The sequence below is a fragment of the Papaver somniferum genome, chromosome 3 (assembly GCF_003573695.1).
Source record: "Papaver somniferum cultivar HN1 chromosome 3, ASM357369v1, whole genome shotgun sequence".
NCBI lineage: Eukaryota > Viridiplantae > Streptophyta > Magnoliopsida > Ranunculales > Papaveraceae > Papaver > Papaver somniferum.
The window spans coordinates 94,084,669-94,107,863 of record NC_039360.1 but is presented as its reverse complement, the minus strand read 5'-3'; the positions used below and the strand labels follow the sequence as shown (position 1 = coordinate 94,107,863).

The window sequence follows — 23,195 nt, the reverse complement described above, 5'->3', positions numbered from 1 at the left end:
ACCATCTAGTGCATACCACGAAACATTATTGTTCTGCCCTAAGCAGGGGACTTAATGTAGATGGTGGTTTTTTGACAAGGGCATAACTTATAAAAATCGCCTTTGAACCTACACCAGAGACATATCTATAATTATATATGTACTAGAGCTTCACCCAGCCGAACTCTCGGTATTATATATATATATATGTTTATAAATATGTATAAATTCCTGACCCGGCATCAGAATTATAGATTCGTACTTCTACATCATATTCCACAAGAGAATTGAGAATGCGTATCCTGTTAATGGCCATACTTGCCTTCAATATGCCTGAAAGATTTTAGAGCTTCACCCAGCTGAACTCTCATTATTTTATGCACGACCATATGAATTTTCATGCACTGATGAGTCTACACTGATGCTGCAATTATAGATATTCAGAATAAGCTACTACGCTATTCTGAATTATCATAGCATAATATTTGGAATATTACTTCGAGTCGCAGAACTTCCATGGCTGAATTCCTCGAATATGTTATGTATGCTGCAAACGAAGTGACAACGCCAACATGGAGACACTCCGTAGCCAGGCTAATCTGGTTGGGTCTCATAACCTATCCACAACCACCAATTTCCTAGCTAGCCAGATCGTAACCACTAACTTCCTAGCTAGACAACTAGCTAACCAGTCTACGACTACCTTTCTCTAAGCCTAGCCTAGCCGGCCACCTTGCCTATCAGGCCACGACCTCCCTGTCTTCAGGCCTGGCTAACCATGGCCACGGCCTCCATGTCTTCAGGCCAGGCTACGACCTCTCTGTCTTCAGGCCTGACCTAGCCTGGCCACGCCTCCTTGTCTTCAGGCATGGATAACCATGGCCACGACCTCCCTGTCTTCAGGCCTGGCCACGACCTCCTTGTCTATTAGCCTGGATAACCATGGCCATGGTCTCCTTGTTAGTCGGCCAAGCCTGGTCTAATCACGACAACGACCTCTTTGCACCCTAGCCTGGACATTGGCCACGACTATCTAATCTGTTGGTCTGGCCATGTCTTTGGATTATCCATATGTCCACTCTCTCCTTGTCTTCAGGCCTAGCCTATCCACGGCCACGGCCTCCTTGCCTTCCGGCCTAGCCATGTCTCGGCTTAGACTATCCATATGGTTACAGCCTCCTTGCCTCCTATCTAGCCAACTAGATAGCCAGACCACGACCTCCTTATCTCCCAGCTACGACCTCTATGTATCTCGGTTCGGTCTGTCCCACGGATACCAGCCTAGCTGGCCACCTTACCTCTCAAACATGGCCTCCTTGTGTTTTCCAAGGCCCTAACTAGCCACGGTTTCCTTGCTAGCCGGCCTAGCCTAGCCTATCTAGTCATGACCCTCTTATTTCTCGGCCTACTATGTTCATGGCCACGATTACCTAGTTTCCCGGTCAAGCTATGTCCATGGTCATAATTTGTCCCACCAAAGTTTGTGGCCACGATCATGAACCAACGTAGCCAAAAACTTCATAAGCACCCATGTACACGCCGACTCGGTTAGCTATCAACTAGGTCTCGTATAAGACTAGTCATTAGCTTGGTATGTGTATCTTGGTGTATTATTATGGTTAGTTATTTACAATTCCATATTATCGAAAACTCGTTGGTCACACATACCCTTGGATCGAGTTGTCTCTTCAAGCTACGCTGACTGGCTAGCTTAGGCTATTACTCAGTCAAGTATCGTGACAATCTAGACAAGACTAGAAATAAATCCATAACTCTACTAATTCCTACGAGAAATCAAAACATGTTACATGGGGAAATTATTTATGGGTATTGGTCTGGTGGTTTATAGCAACGTGTGTCATGACAACATCCCATGATGAGGAAGTTACAAGTAGTGGTAAGCAGTTACATGAAGTGGCTAAGTAATGGAGTGATGGTTCACGGGTTTCCAGAAACTTCTGGCGTAACCATAACATTATCTCCATTATTCCAATTTCTCTATTTCTCCACAATCTCCACTACTTACGAGGAAATAGTGAGTGTTCCCTACAGCTATAAATAGACAACTTTGTCTATTCAGAAGACAGAACAAGCTTATCATTCCCAATCTCTTCTTCTTTGATAGTTCAATAACCTCACATCCAATTCAATCACCACTGATTTCCTCAACTTTCTTTGCTTTCCCTCCCCTAAGATCAACCCATTTTCTCTCTTTGTAATCGAAGCAAAACATGAACGTCCAACTTCTTGGTTTAGGCTCGTTTTATACGATTTTGATTTTCGAACCTAAAGAAAGTACTTTGACAATATATTGTTTTACCTAGGAGCGATTTTTGGATATTAACAATGAGACTATGTCGTATAAATTCTAGTATATTTAATATTGCAAAGAAGAAGTTCCGGGTCAAGCTTGTCTTGTTAAACATATCGAAATATGATTCAATCAATGGATGTTCATAGGTCATTAGCAATCTTAGTTTGAAACAATTTATTGTTCAAGAATTATTTTGTTTCAAATGGATCATTTGGAAATTGCATAGGCAATGATATTCTATCTATAACAAATGAGAATGTTTCGAACATCAAAAGAAGAATTTTTAGAACCACTCAAAGGTGGACTGAGGGTATGAACATCCATTGCTTGAATCATATTTCGATATGTTTAACAAGACAAGCTTGACTCGAAACTTCTTCTTTGCAATATTAAGTCTACTAGAAGTCATACGATATAGTCTCATCTAGATAGAATGGCAATGTTGTGAGTAAATAGAATGCTTCAGTCTTCACAAACCTCTTTGTCGATGAAGTTCTCCAAATGTCTTCGTTTGATCTTCAATCTTCAATATTTTAGGGTTATTCAGTAATGTTTGATACTTAACTACCATACTCTAATCATATTCCAGATTTGTCTTTAATAGACTAGAAATCAAGATATAATTTTGTGCAACTAACATTAACAACAAGCTTGAGATAACAAAACTTGCAAGTTCGATCGAGCAGTTCTTTAACAGAATCTATTATTATGGTCTTTTAATTTTTCCCTTTGTTAGTCATGTTTAGTTTCTTTATCTCTTTAACATTCTTACTATGCATTTCTCCGATTAGTCCATGTTGGACTGGCTTTGTTTCCGGATTGTTGGCCATGTTTTCCGTCTGCCTAAAGACTCCAAATGTTTGTTTGCTCTTATACTTTGGTCCATCTGAAGTAGTTGAAATAACTTGTTATTTATAAGAAAGAAACAAACATTGTTATCATTGGTAAGGCTAGAGCCATGATAGTATCGAGGAGAACCACCATTCTCATCAATATTAATCTTGTTGTGGTTAGTTATGGTAAATGGATGCCTCCACCACTTGGATGGACTAAGAGCAATACCGATGGTGCCATTAATGTTATCTCCTTGTCAAATGTTGCAGGATACATTATGAGAGACCATGCAAGTGAAGCCTCATTTTGCTCAACAATGGTGTTTGATGTCTCTCTTTCTGATGCAGAGACGCATGCTATTTGGGTTGTTTTGAAAAAAGCGTTGAAACTCAAACTTACTCAATTATTTATTGAGAGTGATGTTAAGAATTGTGTTGCGGTACCAACACTGAGTTGGTTTAGTTTCCCTTAATAAGCTCTTCTATTTTTAGTATATTTTCAGTTCCGTAATTAGTTAAGACTCTATAGTTAATATTACTTGTTCCACAAGTATTTGCAGGTATAAATACTACGCTGAGCTTGTAAAACAGTTATGAATTAATACGAGAAACTCTTCTTCAATCTCTTCTAGCCTTCTTTTCTTCTTCTCAATCCTCTTATTCTCCTAATTCATCTTGTTATCTGGGTTCCAAACCTATTTCTATTACGTAAACCTTGTGTTTTGGTCTAGAACCCTAACATCTGGTTCAGAGCAGGTTCATCATGTACCTACTTTTACACCATTTTTTTTCTTTTCAATGACGTACACATACGATTTGTCTAAACTACAACAGAGTATTGATGGTGTTACAACCAAACTTGATACACTGGTTGAAACTATCACCATAGATCGTGAGTTGGATGAAGCTGTGGTTAAGAAACTACGTGCAGAGGAAAAATCAGCTCGAGAAGACGATAGAGCTAACCGTAAAATTGATCTTGCTGAACATGAAAAACCTCTTACCACTGGGTTAACTAAGGCTTTCCGTGATGTGCTTCAAAAACTCATTCCTCGTCTGCAAACAACAGACGATATTCCTCAAACCAATACCAATTGTAATACACATAATAATGGTGGTGGAATTCTTGATACCCCTCCTCGCAATCCACCAGTTCACCTGAAGTTTGTTTCTTTTGATGGTGATGACGTTGATGGTTGGTTATTTCAAGCTGAGCAATATTTTACTTGGCATAATATTGCTAACAATATGAAAGTATCACTGGCTGCTGCTCATCTTAAAGGAGATGCTAATGCATGGTTTCGTTGGAAGGAACTACAGTCGTCAACCTACAATGGCCACAATTTTGTTCTCTGGTGCGTGAACGATTCTCTCTCGAGAAGTTTATTGATGCTAAAATGGCCATTAGTACAATTAAGCAAAAAGGTACTGTTAAAGAGCATATTCCTGCATTTGAACGTCTTTTGAACTTTGTTGATTTTCCTAAATCACACTTGATTAATCTGTTCATCCATTCCTTAAAACCTGAGATTGGTTCCGTGGTGAAGTTATTTGAACCCACAACTTTGGCTTCAGCTTTTAAGAAGGCACTAAATCAGGAAGAAGTTTTATTGATATCACCCAAAGTTTTTCTTAGGACCAACCAGTTCAGATCACCTATAGCTCCTACCAATCCTCAGATCAAGAGAAATCCTTTACTAGCTGGTGTTAAACGCCTTACTTGGGAAGAACAAAAAGAAAAGAGGGAGAAGGGTCTTTGCTTTAGTTGTGACAAATTTTATCAGCCTGGTCATTTATGTGAGAAGCCTAGACTATTACTATTGGATGTTCCTACGGATTCAGAGAACACTGATGCAGCTTATGATGGGACAAGCCAAGATACTGATGCAGATCTCATTCTAACTCACACCACCCTTTCAGAGGATTTGGAATCAAAAATCTCTTTGAATTCGTTAGTAGGTTCTTCTTTTCATAGGACTATGCGTATTTTGGGTTACACTAAAGCTCAGCCTTTTTCAATATTGATTGACTCTGGATCAACCCATAATTTTCTTCACCCTAAAATTGCTAAGCAATGTGGGTATTCTACGCAATCTGCATAGGATGCCTTACAAGTTACTGTTGGTGATGGTGCTCAAATACAGACTCGTGGATTTTGCCATAATATACAGGTGAAACTTCAGAATTATTCTTTTTCCACAGATTTTCATCTTCTCGATATCAGTGGTTGTGATGTTGTTTAAGGAGTTCAATGGTTACACACATTGGGACCTATTACATGGGATTTTTCAAAATTAATGATGAAGTTTCGAATCCAGGAGCAAGATGTGTTTTTACTAGGACATAATTCCTCCAGCATTATGCTTTTGGACACTAAACCCATGCAGCATTTATTATCCTGAGAAACTTTTGCAGTTTTCCTATAAATATCTGCATTAAATACTTCAAACAATGCTGCTACAATTATTCCACCTGAGTTGCATGAACTACTTTCTACATATGCTGATGTTTTCAAGTCTCCAACAACATTACCTCCTGAGAGATTACATGATCATCGTATCAATTTGCTTCCGGATTCTGCACCTGTCAATGTCAGGCCATACCGTTACCCACACTTTCAAAAGGACGAAATTGGTAGTTTATAAGTCAATTGGTTCGCTCATCTAGTCAACCGGTTTTCGAGTTGAGTTCTACCCATGGGCTTATGACGAGTTTAGGGTCGGTATCCTAACAAACTGATCGACCAATTTTCAACAGGAGTCTTTGATGATGATCAACGATGGATGCTCTTTTAAAGACATTTCTTTCTTCAGTTCTTGTCTGGTAGCTTGAAAATTTATCTTCTAACCTCATATTTATAACAATATAATTCATACCTTGCCTCATTAAGCTAAGGTAAGCTCTTCTTCTATGTTTTGGTCCGGACCTCCTATTCGGCTTCTGCCAGTTGTAGAGACAAATCGATAGCCTTCTTGTGGAGATTAATTCCACATCGTATGAGTTATCTAAAATCCTTCAATTTACCAGTCTTTGATAACCCTGCCTTGCAAGACAGTTTTCAAGTTGAACATAATTTTTACGCCGACCTGTCCAAATCTTGCACAAGCCTTACGCCGATCCCTTCTTCGTTAGAGTTCATGTTTTAAGTTTGAACTGCTATCAATCGACAGGAAATTACACTCAAAATATCTTAACTTTTTAAGTGGACATCATTTTTCTAAAGCATATTCAGAGTCTCGGACACAAACCATACACACCTCTAACTTAAGATTTTATTTTTTTATGGTAATAACACTAAAATTATGCAAGAACAAAGGAAAGCCACATGTCTTTACTTCGACTCAACACGGGATCAAAATAGAATCCACGGATTGGCTGCAATTCTTTCATACCCCACCACTACTCAAACAACCACCGATTGCCCCCATCTTAAAATTCCCTCTCTCTCTTGCTCTCTTCAGTATGCAAAGCCAACAATAATCAGTAGTTAAAGACTACTACTTTGGGCTTTCATTTCTTCTTCTTCTTCAGCTCAAGTTACTAAAAATGTCTTCAACAATAATTTACAGTACAAATAATCCATCAGTAACAATATTTTCAAGAACCCATCTTCCAAAACAAACATCAAGAGCTTTCTCAGAAGAAATTTCACCATCTCTGCATCATAATTACTTATTTAGAAGTAAACCCATTGAAACCAAGAAGAGGAAATCACTTACACCAGTTGCAGTAGTAGCAGCTCCTAACAAAGAAGCTGTTAATGGTGATAGTGGGATTGATCAGTCCAAAAAGAAGCTTAAGATTTTAATTGCTGGTGGTGGAATTGGTGGATTAGTTTTAGCTTTAGCTGCTCTAAGGAAAGGATTTAGTGTTTTAGTATTTGAAAGAGATGTTAGTGCTATAAGAGGTGAAGGTCAATATAGAGGTCCAATTCAGATACAGAGTAATGCATTAGCTGCTTTAGAAGCTATTGATCTTGATGTCGCTGAAGAAATTATGAAAGTTGGTTGTATTACTGGCCAAAGAATTAATGGATTGGTTGATGGGATTTCTGGTTCTTGGTAAGTTTACTAAACATGGGGTTTCATTTTCAGTTTATGATTGCAATGAAGTATGTTGTTAGAGTTCACTAGACTATTTGATTATTCATTTTAAACTGAAATTGGATGGTTAATCTTGAAAGGTTTGCTTGATTATACGTTAATCTGTTGTCTGATAACGTGTATTTGTCTGCCTTGACTTCATTTTTCGCGAAAAATTCAATTTTTGTGTCATACTTGACTACTTGATTTAATTCAGGTATATCAAGTTTGATACGTTTACACCTGCGGTGCAACGAGGGCTTCCAGTCACAAGGGTTATTAGTCGAATGACTTTGCAACAAATTTTGGCAAAGGCAGTTGGACCGGATTCGATTATTAATGAAAGCAATGTTGTCGATTTTGAGGATGATGGTAACAAGGTAGTGCTGGTGCAACATTATAAGCTTTCTTTGAGCTGGTCTGTAGTTTGTTTTAGTAATTCGATTCATAAGCTAAAGGTGGTCTACGCTTTTATGTCTTTCCTGTTTCATTAAGTTCTTTATACTTGTCATCACTCACAGGTCACTGCAGTACTTGAGAATGGACAGCGTTATGAAGGTGATCTTCTGGTTGGAGCTGACGGTATTGGGTCTAAGGTACAATATCTGCAAACTTTCCTATCATTTCCGAAAACAAAAGCATATGGCTGTGATCCCAATGTGTTAAAAAAAGATCTTCATGATTCTCATGGATAGGTGAGGAAGAATTTGTTTGGGCCTAAGGAAGCACAATACTCCGGTTATACATGTTATACAGGAATTTGCGATTTTGTTCCTGCAGATATTGAAAGTGTTGGGTATGTTCTCCAGTTCTGCTTGCTCGGTATATGAGTACCTTCCCATAATGTATGATAAATTCCTGCGTTTGTATGATTTAATGGCTCTAAAATTTAAATTTCTCTTTTGAAGGTACCGAGTATTTTTGGGTCACAAACAATACTTTGTTTCGTCGGATGTGGGTGGTGGGAAGATGCAGTGGTATGCATTTTATAATGAACCAGCTGGTGGAACTGATGCTCCAAATGGTAGGTCTTGTTTTTGTTTTTCATATTAGTTTCTTAGATTCTTTGATCTTGTTAGCATACCCTTTGACCATCATGACTACTCATGAGATAGTGATACTGATGCAAGAATCTGAAGCAGAAACTGCGTAATTATTTGCAATCAGAGATCAAGCTAAGTCAGAGAAATGAAAGAAATTGACTGACCAGTGAGGACTGGGTCTTACAACCGTAGTCATCCTTAGGAGCTACTTCGTGCTTCATTGTTGGAGCTTAACTAGGCTAGTGTAGATTTTATTGTCCAAGGGAGATTGGAGCGGTTAAGGTTTCTCTTTACCCGCGGGGTCTTTCCTTTAATGTTTTCATAGGTTTATTTTTTGATGATCTGTTGGCTAGTTTGGTGACCTGCAATCCTTATATCAGTGTTTTTTCAGTTATTCAAAAACAAAGAGTTGTCTGAGCCATATCAAACTAACCCTTCGTATTGTCACCAAAATGATAAATGATCTTACTTGTCACTCATTAGTTGTTCATCAGTTTCTAATGATGCCTGTGGGATTTTTATGCAGCTAAAAAGGAGCGTTTGCTTAAGATATTTGGGAGTTGGTGTGATAATGTTGTCGACTTGCTAAATGCCACAGATGAAGAGGCCATTCTTCGTCGTGACATATTTGATCGTCTTCCTATTTTTACATGGGGAAAGGGTCGTGTTACCTTGCTTGGAGATTCTGTTCATGCTATGCAGCCAAACTTGGGTCAAGGTGGATGCATGGCTATTGAGGTACGCCTTACCAAAACATTTACAGAATTAAAAAGTTATATTCTCTGGTTTGGAGACTATCTTAATGTCCTTGCTATGTGTATCTCACTATGCTGCTTTGAACTTATTCTTATAGGATAGTTACCAACTTGCTGTAGAGCTGGACAAAGCATGGAAAGAAAGTGTAGATTCCGGAAGCCCTGTTGATGTTTTTTCTGCTTTGAAGCGGTAATTTACTAATCTTCTGTCAACACACTTGAAGGAAAATCATATTTCCAAATTGTGGAATCTAATTTACTATCATGATAATCTATCTTCATAGCTAAGAATATTCCAATCTTTGCCTTCCGGTACATCCTTGATTATGCTTTACCTTGTTGTTTTTGTGTTTCAGATATGAGAAAGAAAGAAGACTACGTGTTGCAATTATTTATGGAATGGCAAGAATGGCTGCAATAATGGCGTCCACTTATAAACCATACCTGGGTGTAGGACTTGGGCCACTGTCGGTATGAATTGACAAGTTACAAATATAAAATAGAAGGTCTAGTATGGTCATGTTTTGTATAGTCTTCGTAATTGCTTAATCACACTTTTGCAGTTTATAACGAAGTTCAGAATACCACATCCAGGAAGAGTCGGTGGGAGATTTTTTATTGACATAGGCATGCCTCTAATGCTAAGCTGGGTCTTGGGTGGTAACAGGTATTAATATTATCTTGTAGATCTATGCATGTTTGATACCAGAGGAGACCCTCGTATTACTCCCAATGAAAACATAGTTTTTTTCACCTGAAGAATAAGATTATAAGTAAAATTAGCACACTTGTTTCTTAAGGAAATTGCATTTGGTTTATAAGAGTACATGTTATCGTTTGTAATCATACTTCTTGCCTGTTACAGTGAAAAACTCAAAGGAAGGTCTCTAGCTTGCCGCCTCTCAGACAAAGTATGGTTCAATATTCTAGTTATTGCACATATGCCTGCTATTGGCTTTAGTTATTAAGAAATCTTGAGTTACTCATCCTAAAAAGCTGATCTTTTTACACTGTATTTTATCAAGGCAAATGATAATCTACGAAGATGGTTTCAAGATGATGATGCGCTGGAGCGTGCCCTCAGTGGAGAGTATGTATATCTGCCATAACTTAGTACCAGAATCACTTTTTCTCCTAATTTACCCGTATCTTGACTATTATACGAATTTATGTTGTAGGTGGTTTCTTTTCCCATCAGACGATAACCTTGACGGTTCTGCACAACCTATACATTTGAGTAGAGATGAAAACACGCCATGTGTTATCGGGTATGTGCATGAACTAGACTGATGGCGTCTGGTATATCTCACGCACCAGATTTATTGATTAACCATTTAAACATGAGATTTTATTTGTGCATGGCAGGAATACTTCACATCCCAACTTTGCAGGATCTTCCATAACAATACCTTCACCTCAGGTGAGTGGGCATACTACAAAAAAGTAGCCTTCTACCTGCCTTACTGACTGATGTTCTTGTCGGCAAATGTTTCATTGACTAAATTTGTATCATCACAGGTATCCAGTATGCATGCTCGTATAAGCTGCAAGGATGGGGCTTTCTATATTACTGATTTGCGGAGTGAACACGGCACCTGGATCACGGAGTGAGTTAATAAAGGACGTAACATTACTGTTCTCCTGTTAAGAAAATGTCAAACATTTTTAACTTTATAATCTGTGCAGTATTGAGGGAAGGCGTTATCGCGTGCCTCCAAATTTCCCTTCAAGATTCCATCCGTCCGACGTAATTGAGTTTGGTTCTGATCAGAAGGTGATAATAAGTCATTTTGGTTATCCATTTGTTGTACTGTCTTATATCTGTTGCGACTATACATAATCCCTGTCTAAATACAAATCTTTTTCACAGGCTGCCTTTCGAGTAAAGGTGTTGGCAGCTCCTACAAATATTCCAAAGGCAGAAGAAACTCCACTCCTAAACGCCGTATGACGATGAGAAGCTTAAGCATTACCATTGATCTGTACAGTAAACATTCACACTGTCGAAGCAAAATAATTTGCCGACGCTATTTTTGTACGAGATGTAGGAATACTCGTGTAGAACATCAAACCTAGCCGTGTTGTACTATAAGGTTTTTCACTGTTGTATCAGTCAGGTAGTCAACTTTCTGTCTTCTGTTTACATATTGTATTTGATGTGTATGTATATAGTGAAAGAAAATTAGAATGTTGGAATACAAATTGTCGATTTTCATATCCGTTTTAACTTTTATCTTGTTTACTTTCCTATGAATTCTGATCATTATGTTCCATTCTTATGAGTACTGGTATTGAAGGCTGACAAATTTGAATAACTTTGTTCGAAAATTTCGGTGGATTTGGAAACATACCAAAGCTGAGATTATTTGGAATATGAATAGCATGAAAATATCGATCATTATGTTCCATTCTCACCTCCGTGGGTGCACAAGGATTCTTCTTGATAATTATACAATGAGAATGACACAAGTTCTTGTTGGCTGTGAAAAATGAGGAGCTTGGAATGAGAATTGTTGGGAGCAGTTAAAAAAAGGCTGAAATGAACCAAGCAAACTGACATTTTACTCATAAAAGGACTAGTAACTCGGGGACGGCCAGGAACTATTTGCATTTCTTTTTATTGTTGTCCTTCACTCAGGATTTTCTAATCTGTTACCACCTCCCAAGAAGGAATTAGTAACCATTAGTTGTGGACCAGGTGGTCCTTGATGGTTTTGCTTTAGGGATAAGTACCCTCTCCTCTTGCAGACTGAATTTTGTTTGTGCCCAGACTATCTTAGTCCTTGGTCTGTGGTAGGGGGCGGTGAAATACTAAATCAGCATATGCAAGAGTTTTCGATAGATAAGAGTATGCAGAAGAATTTTCTATTATTAATATCATCTTTTTGGAGTCCCAAGATCATTTGTCACGTGTCAGCCTACTGATCAGAAGAAATGGACCTATCTTTGATACCGTTTTTATTGTGAACCACTGGAAAACAAGACGAAAAACAAATTAACTAGTATGGGAACCGCAGAGAAATAGCAAATGAGGTCTGGTTGGTGTAGTTGGTTATCACGTTTGCCTCACACGCAAAAGGTCCCCAGTTCGAACCTGGGATCAGACATATTTTTCTTTTGTGTTCTTCGCTTGGAGGTTTTGTATTTCTGTCCCTCGTTGTTTTATTTTTCTTATCAACAAATTCTCCTAGTGAGTTTGTTTAAGAAAAAATTAATGATTCTTTTTGGTAAACCGGTGTATTTTCTGTAACTTCTTTTGAGTCCAAAAACATGTTCGAGGAAATAAATAGAATAAACAAAAGCAATGGAAGGAGGCGTCGATAGCCTTTCTTGAGTAGTTACTTACCACAGGCCGCAGCCTGAAATATGGGAAAACCATGCATGCACCTCCTACCTCTACCAGGACCACCACCACCACTATCTTATCCCCTGCTACACCATCCATCAATTAAAGAATAATAATTGGGGAACCAAATACTTCCCTCCCTCACTAGAATCTAGAGTCATAGGGGTAACCAACATTTGGACAACTCTTTATACCTGCGAGTAGCCATTATTTTGGTCGGTGGTTGTCGTTTTGCATCTGAAAAATGCGGATGACTATTGATATTCAGAATTTTTTTTACAAACTGCTTCTTATGACGCCTTGTCTTGGATTGCATTTTGCTGAGACTGCTCGGGCTGGAATCAACTGTTTAGGGTTCAGCTAAAGCTGCCGCTCATTTGCTAAACCTCAAGGTACATAACCTGATAACCTCTCCAATGGGAGCAGTGCTTGTGGATTTTGAACCCATAAATTTTAAACCCCTATCAAACAACATAAGCGCCGAACAACTCAATTAGCAGTTACAACATTTACCAATACAGACTACACGTTTCGTTTCATCACATAGCGTTGTTTCAACGTCTTTTACAAACCATTTATTAGAGTTCCCAAATTGGCTTACTGACTCTCATTACCATTCCTAAAATAAAAACCTCGTTTCTCATCCCAACAAACCAAGCTATCGTTATTGTGCCGTTCGAAGAAGTGGAAAATTAAGTGAATTTCAATGTCATGGTTTATGGAAATTAAACACCAACGTCCACTAACTAAATCCTACTGTTGGACACAAAAATATAATCAAATCTACGTGCGAAAATAACGTATTCGTGCTCTCTTAATACTATTCTATTCACCTTTTCCAACATGTACAATGTACTAAATAATTCTATTTGGTACATTAAAATGTCTAAATATACCTCAATGCTCGTCCTGCTCCAGGTTTCAGAGGCCTTGTATGTATCGGGATCAGGGCACATGGATCCAAACCGATCACTATTCTCTGCTTTTGGATAGAATCCTGCTTGCGGTTTAAGAAAGATAGCACATTCTTCTTCTAGCAACCAAGAATAACCGATCTTATTTCATGCAAGGCAGTACAAATGTAATTGTATAATTTTACTTTAACTCACTTTTTTCACTTGTTAATAGTCATTAAAAAATTCTTAGGTCTTTGGACGATTAAGGTTTCATTCGTTATATTTCAGATTCGTAGGAATGTTATAAATACCCTCAATTTAGCATTTTGTGCATGTTCGTATGACGAAGAAGAATAAAACCATAGCTTTTAATTTCAATATATCATCATCGGTCGGTATTACCAATAGCACCGGAACGTATTTACGATGCTGAAATCCGATACGCTGAACCATGAAAACAGTACAATTTGAACAATCTGTAAAAATGATTTGGATTTTCCAAATAAACTACCTTCTTTTAACCGTTGATTTGGGACATATTTGCACATTGGGAATTCTACCTCGTCATTGAATACTGTTCTTAAAAAAGTGCAACACGTTTATATTACTGTTTTGTGGATTCGTACATCACTTTTCCCGATTTTTTCACCGATTGAAGCAACAAAGCAAAATTACAAGCTTAAAAAAAAGTCGGTAAGAAAATCGGCAAGGAAAAACTAAACTCTACCAAAACCAGTAATGTTACTCGGTTGCCGGTTATTAATAAGAATCGAAAACCTTAAGAACAGGAAACTGATTCAGCAAGTTTCCCGATTTTCTCGATTTGTTCCGGAGATAATTTTAGAGCTGGTTTTTTAACCTTTCCGGGTCTAAAATCAAACCCCAAAACGTCAGTAACTTCTTCTGAACTCCAACCAGCTCGTCTGAGGGAATCGGATAGCCGATCAGCTTCCAGAAGCAAAGCATCATAAACCGATTGACTGTCTAATATAACCGATTCTCCATCTCCTTCGCCACCTTCAAGAAAACCAGAAGCCGGTTCATTTATAATCTCAGTTACATCCGGTTCATTCCAGCCGCTTTCTCTTAAAATCGAACCGATTCCGTCCAAATATTCTTCTACCCATTTCGGTTGTAATTTGGGTTCTTGAAGAAAACGGTCCGGTGATGTTGATGAATTCGATGATAATGATGAAGCTGAAGATAAAGATGATAATGATGAAGCTGAAGCTGAAGATAAAGATGAAAATGAAGAATTTCTTCTTTGTCGTCTTCGCCGATCAGTAACTATATCACTCCAGAATTCAACCCATCTTCCTGATTTCGTTTGTGAATTCCCACTGTAATCCAAACTTCTTCTAACGGTGTTGAACGAGAACTCATTGTTCTCCACAATGTTGCATTCATCGCTTGATGATGATATTCTTTTAGTAACATGGGTTTGATCATCGTAACAAAACACAGCTTCGCGTTCGAAAAAATCAGAAAGATCAGACCCACAACAAAAAACGGAACTTTCATCAACAAAGAAAATTGGGTTACCAGCTAAAGAAGGATTACAAGGAATATAACAGTGGTTAAAGATAGGAATCAAAAGAGGAGCTTTTTTCAATGAATTTCTAGCTATTCGCATCGCATTTCCGGCTTCTAAGGGTTTCAATCCCCAGGACTTTGGCCAGAGAGTGTTACGAGCAACTTGTAATGATATAGAAGCAATGGGTAAATCAAGTAGTGATCGGAGATGGAGTCTGGAAGAACCGGTACTACGCCAATCAGGAAAGCCGGGACCGACTGGTAAACCAGCTGAAAGAATGGCTTTGAGATCAGGAGGAAAAACAAACCCGAATTCAGCTTCGGTACGAGCGAATTCAGTGTCTGTGAGACCGGGTAAAACAGTTACGTTTGAGGTAAGGAGATGAGAGATGACTTTATCAGCCAAGGAAGTGAAAGAAAGAAGACTTTTTCGATTAGAACTGGTGGTTTTGGTTGTAGATGGAGCAGCTGCTCGAGCAGATAGACGGCGGAGACCGGCTACATGGGCTTTGTTTAAACCCATCATTCTTCGTTCGACGTCAACCATAGTGGTAGTAGATGCAGAGAATGACGGGTTTATTCTTCAGTGAGCTCTTTGACAGTTCTATTTCTGTTTTTTTTTTTTTTTTTAATCTTTTCCCCGGAAGATTGGTTTTTGGGTGCCAAAGAAGAAAGAGGGAGAGGGCGTAGAGGCTGTGGAGTGTGGATTTTTATAGGGCGCCGAAGAGAAGAGAGAGGGGTAATGTAGCTGTTGGAGAGTGGGAAGGTGGGTCCTACCTGAGAATTTGCTTCTTGAATCTTGATGTTCTTGAGGAAAATAAAAAAAACATTTCTTTTGGCACTGTGATCATTTTATTTGGAAAGAACCTCAACCATGTCAAACAGGTCGTTGCTGTTTTCGGAAAGAACAGACTGGTTTTCAGTTGCCCTAAAAATGGCCGTTATGACTGACAGACTTCTTAAGAAATCTATCTGAAGCAGATTGATTAACATATTACTCTGATACGCTATAATTAACGTAAGATGCATTGCACATGCTTTGCTGTGCACTTGTTAAATTAACAAGCTCCATAATCTAAACCCAAAATTATACTTTCACACAAAAGCCAGGCCAGGCCAACTCGGTTACTCTCTGATAGAGTTATTCAGTTTGTAATAGTCCGTAAATATCAGATGAAACTGCAAATGACAGCCTGAGTAATTCCAAGCCGAAACACACCATTTTCGTTTTGATATGACAGTTTAAACTGAATAATCTTTATAAAAAAGTTTCCACGCATTACAGCAACTTTACTAGTTTATGATATGGACCCATAAACTTCGAGACATGAACCAAATCTACTACATGGTGGTAGGTTTTTAAGCAAAAGGCCTATCTAGATTCAGTTATATCTCTCTCCCATGCTAATCCTATGTATCCCATCCAATCCATTCTGATTCTAGTCCTACTTCCTCCTATCCAGACTTTAAGAGCGTTTCATGCAGAATGAGCGGTTTAGAAGGCATTGAATATCTACGATGTAAAGACAGATGAATAATTAGCTAAAAAGCGGACTATTTGAGTCACCCAAATTTTGGTGTAAATTCTTAACCATGGCTTTTGACAGAAAGTGATAGTCGGCACCTCGTGCACTTCCAATGTTCTAATAAGAAAAGCAAAGCACTAACCTAGGGGTTGTTAAGGTTTGCCAAATATTATCATCATTCATTTTCTTTGCTGTCTTATAGTTAGTAGCAGATCAGCAATTTCAGTCAGTTGAAAAGGATTTTACTTTAGACCTAAATTATCAAATGGAATACTGCATTTAAGTATAATCACGAGTACAACAATTTTCATATCAAAGAGTTACTCCGAGAAGACTAGAACATGAACAATCTCTAGGTCTTTCTTTGAAGGAAAACCACGGGACGACATTTTCTGATTTGCTTCAATTTCCTTTGTGATCGTCAAACAAAACTTATACAACCAATAAAAAGTAATCTACCATTACATTACGATCCACACAACCATTCCATAGAGGACAAAGAAAGCCAGTCAGCAGATGATCACTCAGCTCAGTATCTGGAACGGCTCCTCACCCTGACAAAAATTGACAGTGAGCAAGATTCAGTTTCACGATACATCATAATCTGTTCAAAACAAATTGGAAAGTATTATAACTGATTACCTTGGGGACCGAGAACGCGAATGAGAATGTGACCGTGAATAATGCCTTCTAGGGCTCCTGCTTTTACTCCGACTTTGCCTTCTAGGGCTCCTGCTCTTACTCCGACTTCGGCTGCTGCGCCGATGTCTTCTGCTACTACTACAGGTAGATAGTTGACAGTAATTTAGCAACTATTATCACTAGAAACCCTCATGTGGAAAGCAAACATAACTCCAGAAGAAAACCAGCGATGGCTCTGCCAGTTTCACTAATCCTGCGATTTCCAGTTTTACTAGAGACCCCCAATATATATATATAGATAGATAGATACGTAATGTGGCGACTAGATCCGAGGAGTTCGAAAGATATTGGGAGACAATGTCGACCTGATAGAGCCGTCTTGAGTGAAACAGCGCATTTGAAGCAAAATGGAACACATACCTTGGAGGAGAACGAGATCGACTTCTACTTCTACTACGGCTGCGGTACCTACGCCGGCTTAATCTGCTTGTTTCAGCGAGTTTTTCTTGCCTTTGTCGTTCCTGTTCACGTTTCTTGGCTGTCTCAACAGCAGTGTCCTTTTTAACTGCACCAGCAGCGGGCAAGTATAAGCAGTAGTACAGGTAGGATAAGGACACTCACTAGAAATTTTTAAGGCAAAACCCATGTCTATCTTCGCCAATAGCAAGCTAGCAAACATGAAGAACAGATCCTACTTTGCTTATTCAGTTGTTTGCTCATTATCCGTTTGAGGCGCTCTTGTGGTGTTTCCTTTTTCTCACCCTGGTGTGCTTTTAGGGCCGCCGCGTTACTAGCTGACTTATTTAGTTTTGCTAGTGCTGCTGATGTGCTACATTGTTTGGAACAAAGAATTTAGAAGAATCAGTTAGAATTTATCCTGCTCAAAATATGTAGAATAGGCCAAAAAGAGAGCATCGTAAAGCTGGAATCCAAAACAGATCACTTATGCGTCCCAAACCACTTCTCACAATATTGCATTAAGAATTGAAAAGGGTGATAAGAGTAAAAAAAATGATGTAACATGACAACAGATGGCATCACAAAACTCCATTTTTAATATTAACCGTGAATACCTCCTCATCAACGCGTCACAAAAGCACTAGAGGGAAAAAAATACCTTACTGGTGTTTTAAGGATTTTACTTTCCTTTTCCTGATCAAGGGATACAGCAGATGCAGGATCAACATGCAATGCTTCTAGTATACGACCAGATGAAGGCCTGCATAGAAGTTACAGAATTAGTAATACCCCGGGGGGTTATTCAATTCCTCGAAACTCAGTATATATTCTGGTGTACAGAATTATATTTGACCGAAAGGAACATAGAGAACAAATGTAATGTAATTCGCCCCTCTCATAAAAGGAATCCCTTTTCTCCCCCTCCCTTGGATATGCCTAGCTAGTGACCTACAGATCTAACATAAGAATCCTTTGGCCCAAATTAACCAGAATTGCCAACAGTATAAGCTGCAGCGTTCAAAACAATGTCCAATCTATCTTTGCAAGAATTAAAGGTCGAGTGCTCCGACCGGTTCAGTACATCAGCTTGAAAAATGGGGGACGGTGGTGGAGAAACTCGTTCCAGCTTCTGATCGTCCATGCCAGAGCCACCAAACTCAGTAATGTACTCTATTTTTGGCGCCCTTGATTTGCTTCGATGTGCATTGTCAGAATGCCCACCGCGATCATACCGCCTCGAGTAAGATGGAGAACGTGAACGTGATTTGCTCCTATAAATCAAGATAGATAGAACTATAAGTTAAAATGAACTCTCAGTACATCATCGGCTAGAAAACCTATAAAAGGTGAAACTATATGCATACCTTCTGGAACGAGCATAAGCTTCATAAGTAGGACTTCGTCGTGACTCCCTGAATATCATGCATACATGGCATTACCATCAGATCATAAGCAACAACAAAACAAAATGTTTCTTATTGCTGCTAGAAGTAATTGATTTAACTAAGCATACAGAAAATATAACCATATGACTTTACCGGTAGGGATCATGATGTACTACTCGAGATCCACTTACACGTGCACTTTCCCTTTCTCTCTCCCTTTCTATTTGAGAAGCCTTCCTTCTTTCCTTACGACTCAATTTTCTCTGCTTATATTAGAATATTATGCACCAGGAAGACAAACAACAGAATTGTAATTACAAAGTCTAGAGCAATTATATTCAAAACTTACGATTGCAGGGTCCCCTTTAACAACTTCCTTTTGTCTTTTCTCTTCTTCTTTGGCTTTTTTATCCTTGTAAACAAGCCAGTTATACCTCTTCACTCCGAATTCCTTTGCAATTTTATCCATCCCTTCATCATTACTATCATCACTATTGAAGTCGTCATCATCGTCATCATCTTCATCATCCTCTTCGTCTTCATCACTATCCAACAGACCAGCTTCCTCCTTCCCATCCCCACCATATGAAAATCCAACCTGTGAGTAGGATCCCTTGCTTACTGGAGGCGGTGCAGTATTTGATCTAACAAGTAAAAAAAAATTCAAAGAAATGAAGCTCTTCCGGTATTTGAAAGCAAATAGCCTTGTGTAATGCAAGTTTTGAGACACATAAGATACATATGTTAATATAATGGACAAAGTTCAACACATAAGATAGCTTTATAATGTATAAGTTATTAAGCACCTGTCGGATGAATATGGAACATTCTTGGCTTCTATTTCTTGATTAGCATGATGTAAACCCTCTTCATCAGTAACTGCCACAGATATTAATTGTGAAACTGGCACTAATCTTGATCGATCAAAAAAAAAAGAGAGGGTATATACACATTGAAAACCAAGCAAAAAAATCTCAGCTTTAAAACTTATACAACAATGTTAATTTAGGATGAAAACAAGAAGTACCGACATCCTCTACGGCGATGTTTAATTAAATCCCGGTAACGCTCAAAATTTACAAACTCTTCTAGTTCTTCTTCTTCCTCAGTTTTCTCTTGAACACGAATATTTCGAGAATCTCGTATAAAATCAAGAAGTGCTCGACCATCAAATCTGCATGGAGAATAGAACTCAATTACTTAATGGGGTAAGCCAACTTGTAATGCATGACAAAAATTGACAGGACAGACATTTACCTGTCAATCAATACATCTTGTTTTCCATTCCATGGTATCCTGTAATAGGAAAAACATACACATGGGTTACTAGAAAGTAATGTTTAAGAGAAAACTCCAATGAAACGCAAGTTTCGCGGCACGAGGCCTTCCTCGCGGCAAGGCTATCACAGTTTATATGAAACACAAACACATTCTTGTCACCAACACGCATTTTCAGTTCTGTTATTTTAATTTCTCAACTAAGTTTAAATAGATCCACACTCCGTCTTGTTTTTTTTATCTTGGCTACTAAACATCACGAGGTGACAATCCTTGTGAAATCATACTACCACCCCTTAAAAAAGGCACCTTTTCAAACTCTAATTTCAAGAGGTACCATCCTGAACACTTTGAAGAACCAGCTAATAATTTACGCAACTAAAGTTCAACATGATTAAATTTAACTTCTGATTGACATTGTAAACATTATGTTTCTTTTGCCTTGTCATCCAAACCCATCATGTAAATGAAACAGTTCTAGGTAACATAATGGCAGACAGAACCAATATGTAGGGAGTATAATAGAGAATCAGAAATTACGGTTTGCAAGTTAGAAAAATGGGGAAATTAAATGGAAACCCTAGAATAAAAATAATCCTTACAATCCTTGTTGGTCTTGAGTAGCTTGATAGAGTCCATCATCACGATAGGTACGACAACGAGATCCAACAACAAGGAGAGATTGCTGAGGATCTCCACGTCTCTTAGCAAGATATACTGCTCGTCTCTGAGCTCGTTTTCTTGCTGCATCCATGAGATCATGGACTTTCTTCTCTGATCTCCTGGCTTCGTGCCACATATCTCTCTCTGTTCTTCGATACGACCACTTGTATCAAACCCTCGAAATCTAGGCTTTTAATGGTGGTGGTGCTGCTCGTTTTCTTGCTGGCGGAAACCAGAAACTGGTGGAGACTGGAGAGGTTTTAGAGAGACGATGAAACGCGAGAATTTACTTAAGGTTCTGTTTGTTTGGTAACATAGTCTTGTGAGGCCCGGCTGTGGATCCGGTTCGGTTCGGTTGTCATGGGAATAAGAGGGGAACCAAAGCCACTCAGAATCGGGTGCGGCTATGATGTGGTTGGGCCACATACTTGCTCTTAATTATGTGACATCTATTATTAAGAGATAAAGTATCAAATCGGGCACCTAACTCAGCTGGTCATCCCCGTTTCCTAAAGTTTCATGCGCTCCAGGAGGTCTCGGGTTCGAGTCCCCAATGACGTAATATTGCAGAAATTAACATGGAAGGTAGAGTTCGCTTGCTCCCCTTGTGACACAATCTCAGCCCCCATTCGCTTTGGTCCCCTTGGCTAGGTTACCCATGAGACTCGCTGGTAGGTTAGCACGACAACCTGTTCAATTAATGTAGCAATACGTTGTTGGAGCTTAGCTTGTTAGGCTTCCAACTAGTTAATGTATTACTCTTTATCTTATAAAAATGAAGTATCAAAACACTTAATTACCTAAAAGTGTAACTACATTTTTTTCTTAACTCCCTATATTTTCTCAAAAATTGAAATTTTGACGGGGAATTGGAGGGGGCGGGTTTTTTATTGTAACGTGTTACAAAAATAAAAGGGACCACATACTTGAAATATGTGGCCCGACCACATCATAATCGTGCAAGAATCATGTTCGGTTTCTATCCGATTACGATCTCTGGTTTTAAATTTGCCAACAAATGTCAAAGGGTAGATTTGCTGGTTGGTCCAAAAATCCATCTACTAGTTATGTAGTTCACCGGTAAATACTAGTTATCCGGAAGTCCAAAAACCTTTTGAAAAGTGAATTACTTCATTGTCCATCAGCATTCACGTGTGAACCAGCCACGTCCTCCATAACAAATTTAATTTATTTTTTAGTTTCGAAACCACCTTAAAATTAGGGCATCGAAAATCAAAATTGTAAACTCAGAAAAAATAAAAAATTGAAAGTTCAAACCGGTCAAAGAAACTGAATCCGAAAAGAAAATCATCAACAAAAGAAAATCAACAAACAAACAAAAACAAAATCGATCAAAAGAAATCATCAAACTCGTAGATCTGAAACTGATTTCTACTGAAATCATCAACAGTTATAACAAGAATGATTGACAAAACTATGAGAGAGAGAGAGTACTAGGAGAACATATTACTCCAGAATCATCAGCGAAAAAGAAGAAAAAATATGTTGATTATGAACCAGTATCAAAGAAGAAGAAGAAATATGTTGATACCAATTTCTTGTTGTGTATGATCCTACCGTTACATATCAACATGTACTGCTAAACCCCTTGATATCTTACTGCTTAAACTCATTTACTATGTGTTGTGTGTTATCCTACAATACATATCAATATGTACTGCAAAAGTGGAAATTTAAATATTGTCCCTCCTTCTGATGGGCCTTCATAAATATCCCTAACAGACTTTACAAATATCCCTAGTGGCATAATCGAAATTTTAATTAAAAATTTAATATTTGTAGTTCCGTATTTAACCTTGTACGTCTTCTTCTTTCTTTTTCTTTATTTCTATCTAATAACATAACCCAGAAGATAAATCTCCACCGCCTCCGTCACTCCCACCACCACCATCAACAATCCATTATTGGTTTACAAATTCCACCATCATCGTCGAAGTCGCCGCCTCCGGATATGAACAAACAAATTGAGAAGTATGATTAATTATCTTCTTTTCCTTTTTCTTTTCTGGATTTGTTCTTTCGATCTATTCACTTACAGATCCAAATTCTCATTCATTTTCTCAATTGGTTGATGGAGATAAAAGAGATTGCATCGTTTAGCTTCGTTCCCTTGTTTATTAAGTTTCTGCTGGTGCCGGATGGCGGTGGTGCAAACAGTTTTTCTTCTCGCTGTGAAATAAGAGTCGTTCCTTCAAACTCTCATAAGTTTTCTGGTGTTCTTGAAGAGTTGAAGGAGATTCAACAAATAAAGGCTTTTGTGTATAAGACTCATGAGATTCAGAAGGCCCTGGTTCGACAACATCAGTCGAGAAGGTTTATTGATATAAACTCCTACCTTAATGAACCTTATGTCCCAATGGTTGTTGACGACAAGGAGTTCGGGGACGATAAAGTATTCTTCAAAGATCTTCTTGCCTAGTAAATCTTCTATTTTCTTGTT

General features: G+C 38.4%; 3 protein-coding genes and 1 non-coding gene across 5 annotated transcripts; 2 read left to right on the top strand and 2 right to left on the bottom strand.

Annotated features, from left to right (window-relative positions):
* The first annotated feature begins 6,579 nt into the window (after nt 1-6,579).
* LOC113356850 (zeaxanthin epoxidase, chloroplastic-like) lies at nt 6,580-11,237 on the top strand. The gene is made up of 16 exons (XM_026600080.1): nt 6,580-7,187; nt 7,426-7,588; nt 7,730-7,804; nt 7,904-8,004; nt 8,117-8,232; nt 8,778-8,989; nt 9,105-9,196; nt 9,363-9,477; nt 9,570-9,673; nt 9,872-9,917; nt 10,032-10,096; nt 10,185-10,274; nt 10,372-10,426; nt 10,525-10,613; nt 10,693-10,780; nt 10,877-11,237. The coding sequence occupies exons 1-16, from the start codon at nt 6,673-6,675 to the stop codon at nt 10,955-10,957; spliced, it is 2,007 nt and encodes a 668-aa protein (XP_026455865.1). The 5' UTR covers nt 6,580-6,672; the 3' UTR covers nt 10,958-11,237.
* Nucleotides 11,238-12,039: 802 nt separating this feature from the next.
* TRNAV-CAC lies at nt 12,040-12,113 on the top strand. The gene has a single exon. It is a non-coding gene; the product is annotated as a tRNA-Val (tRNA).
* A 1,722-nt stretch (nt 12,114-13,835) lies between these two features.
* LOC113361492 lies at nt 13,836-15,413 on the bottom strand. The gene has a single exon (XM_026604729.1). It carries the CDS (start codon nt 15,326-15,328, stop codon nt 14,027-14,029), a length of 1,302 nt encoding a protein of 433 aa, XP_026460514.1. The 5' UTR covers nt 15,329-15,413; the 3' UTR covers nt 13,836-14,026.
* A 1,128-nt stretch (nt 15,414-16,541) lies between these two features.
* LOC113356849 (CLK4-associating serine/arginine rich protein-like) lies at nt 16,542-21,006 on the bottom strand. Of its 2 annotated transcripts, none has more exons than XM_026600078.1 (13): nt 20,674-21,006; nt 20,051-20,089; nt 19,825-19,967; nt 19,600-19,672; nt 19,143-19,437; nt 18,947-19,056; nt 18,773-18,820; nt 18,479-18,679; nt 18,067-18,168; nt 17,645-17,778; nt 17,370-17,514; nt 16,950-17,087; nt 16,542-16,861 (listed from the first exon to the last, which is right to left on the bottom strand). In XM_026600078.1, exons 1-13 carry the CDS (start codon nt 20,868-20,870, stop codon nt 16,837-16,839), a joined length of 1,650 nt encoding a protein of 549 aa, XP_026455863.1. In that variant the 5' UTR covers nt 20,871-21,006; the 3' UTR covers nt 16,542-16,836. The 2 variants fall into 2 exon arrangements, with proteins under 2 accessions (XP_026455863.1, XP_026455864.1); XM_026600079.1 differs by having other exon boundaries at nt 16,950-17,084.
* Between the last annotated feature and the right edge of the window lie 2,189 nt (nt 21,007-23,195).

Excerpts from the sequence above, each read along its gene's own strand:
- LOC113356850 (XM_026600080.1), top strand. The coding sequence starts at position 6,673 with ATGTCTTCAACAATAATTTACAGTACAAATAATCCATCAGTAACAATA. Across the intron at positions 7,188-7,425 it reads GATGGGATTTCTGGTTCTTG|GTATATCAAGTTTGATACGT; the intron begins GTAAGTTTACTA and ends GATTTAATTCAG. Across the intron at positions 10,275-10,371 it reads AACACGCCATGTGTTATCGG|GAATACTTCACATCCCAACT; the intron begins GTATGTGCATGA and ends TGTGCATGGCAG.
- LOC113361492 (XM_026604729.1), bottom strand. The coding sequence starts at position 15,328 with ATGGTTGACGTCGAACGAAGAATGATGGGTTTAAACAAAGCCCATGTA.
- LOC113356849 (XM_026600078.1), bottom strand. The coding sequence starts at position 20,870 with ATGTGGCACGAAGCCAGGAGATCAGAGAAGAAAGTCCATGATCTCATG. Across the intron at positions 20,090-20,673 it reads ACTCAAGACCAACAAGGATT|GATACCATGGAATGGAAAAC; the intron begins GTAAGGATTATT and ends TTCCTATTACAG. Across the intron at positions 19,968-20,050 it reads CAAGATGTATTGATTGACAG|ATTTGATGGTCGAGCACTTC; the intron begins GTAAATGTCTGT and ends TTCTCCATGCAG.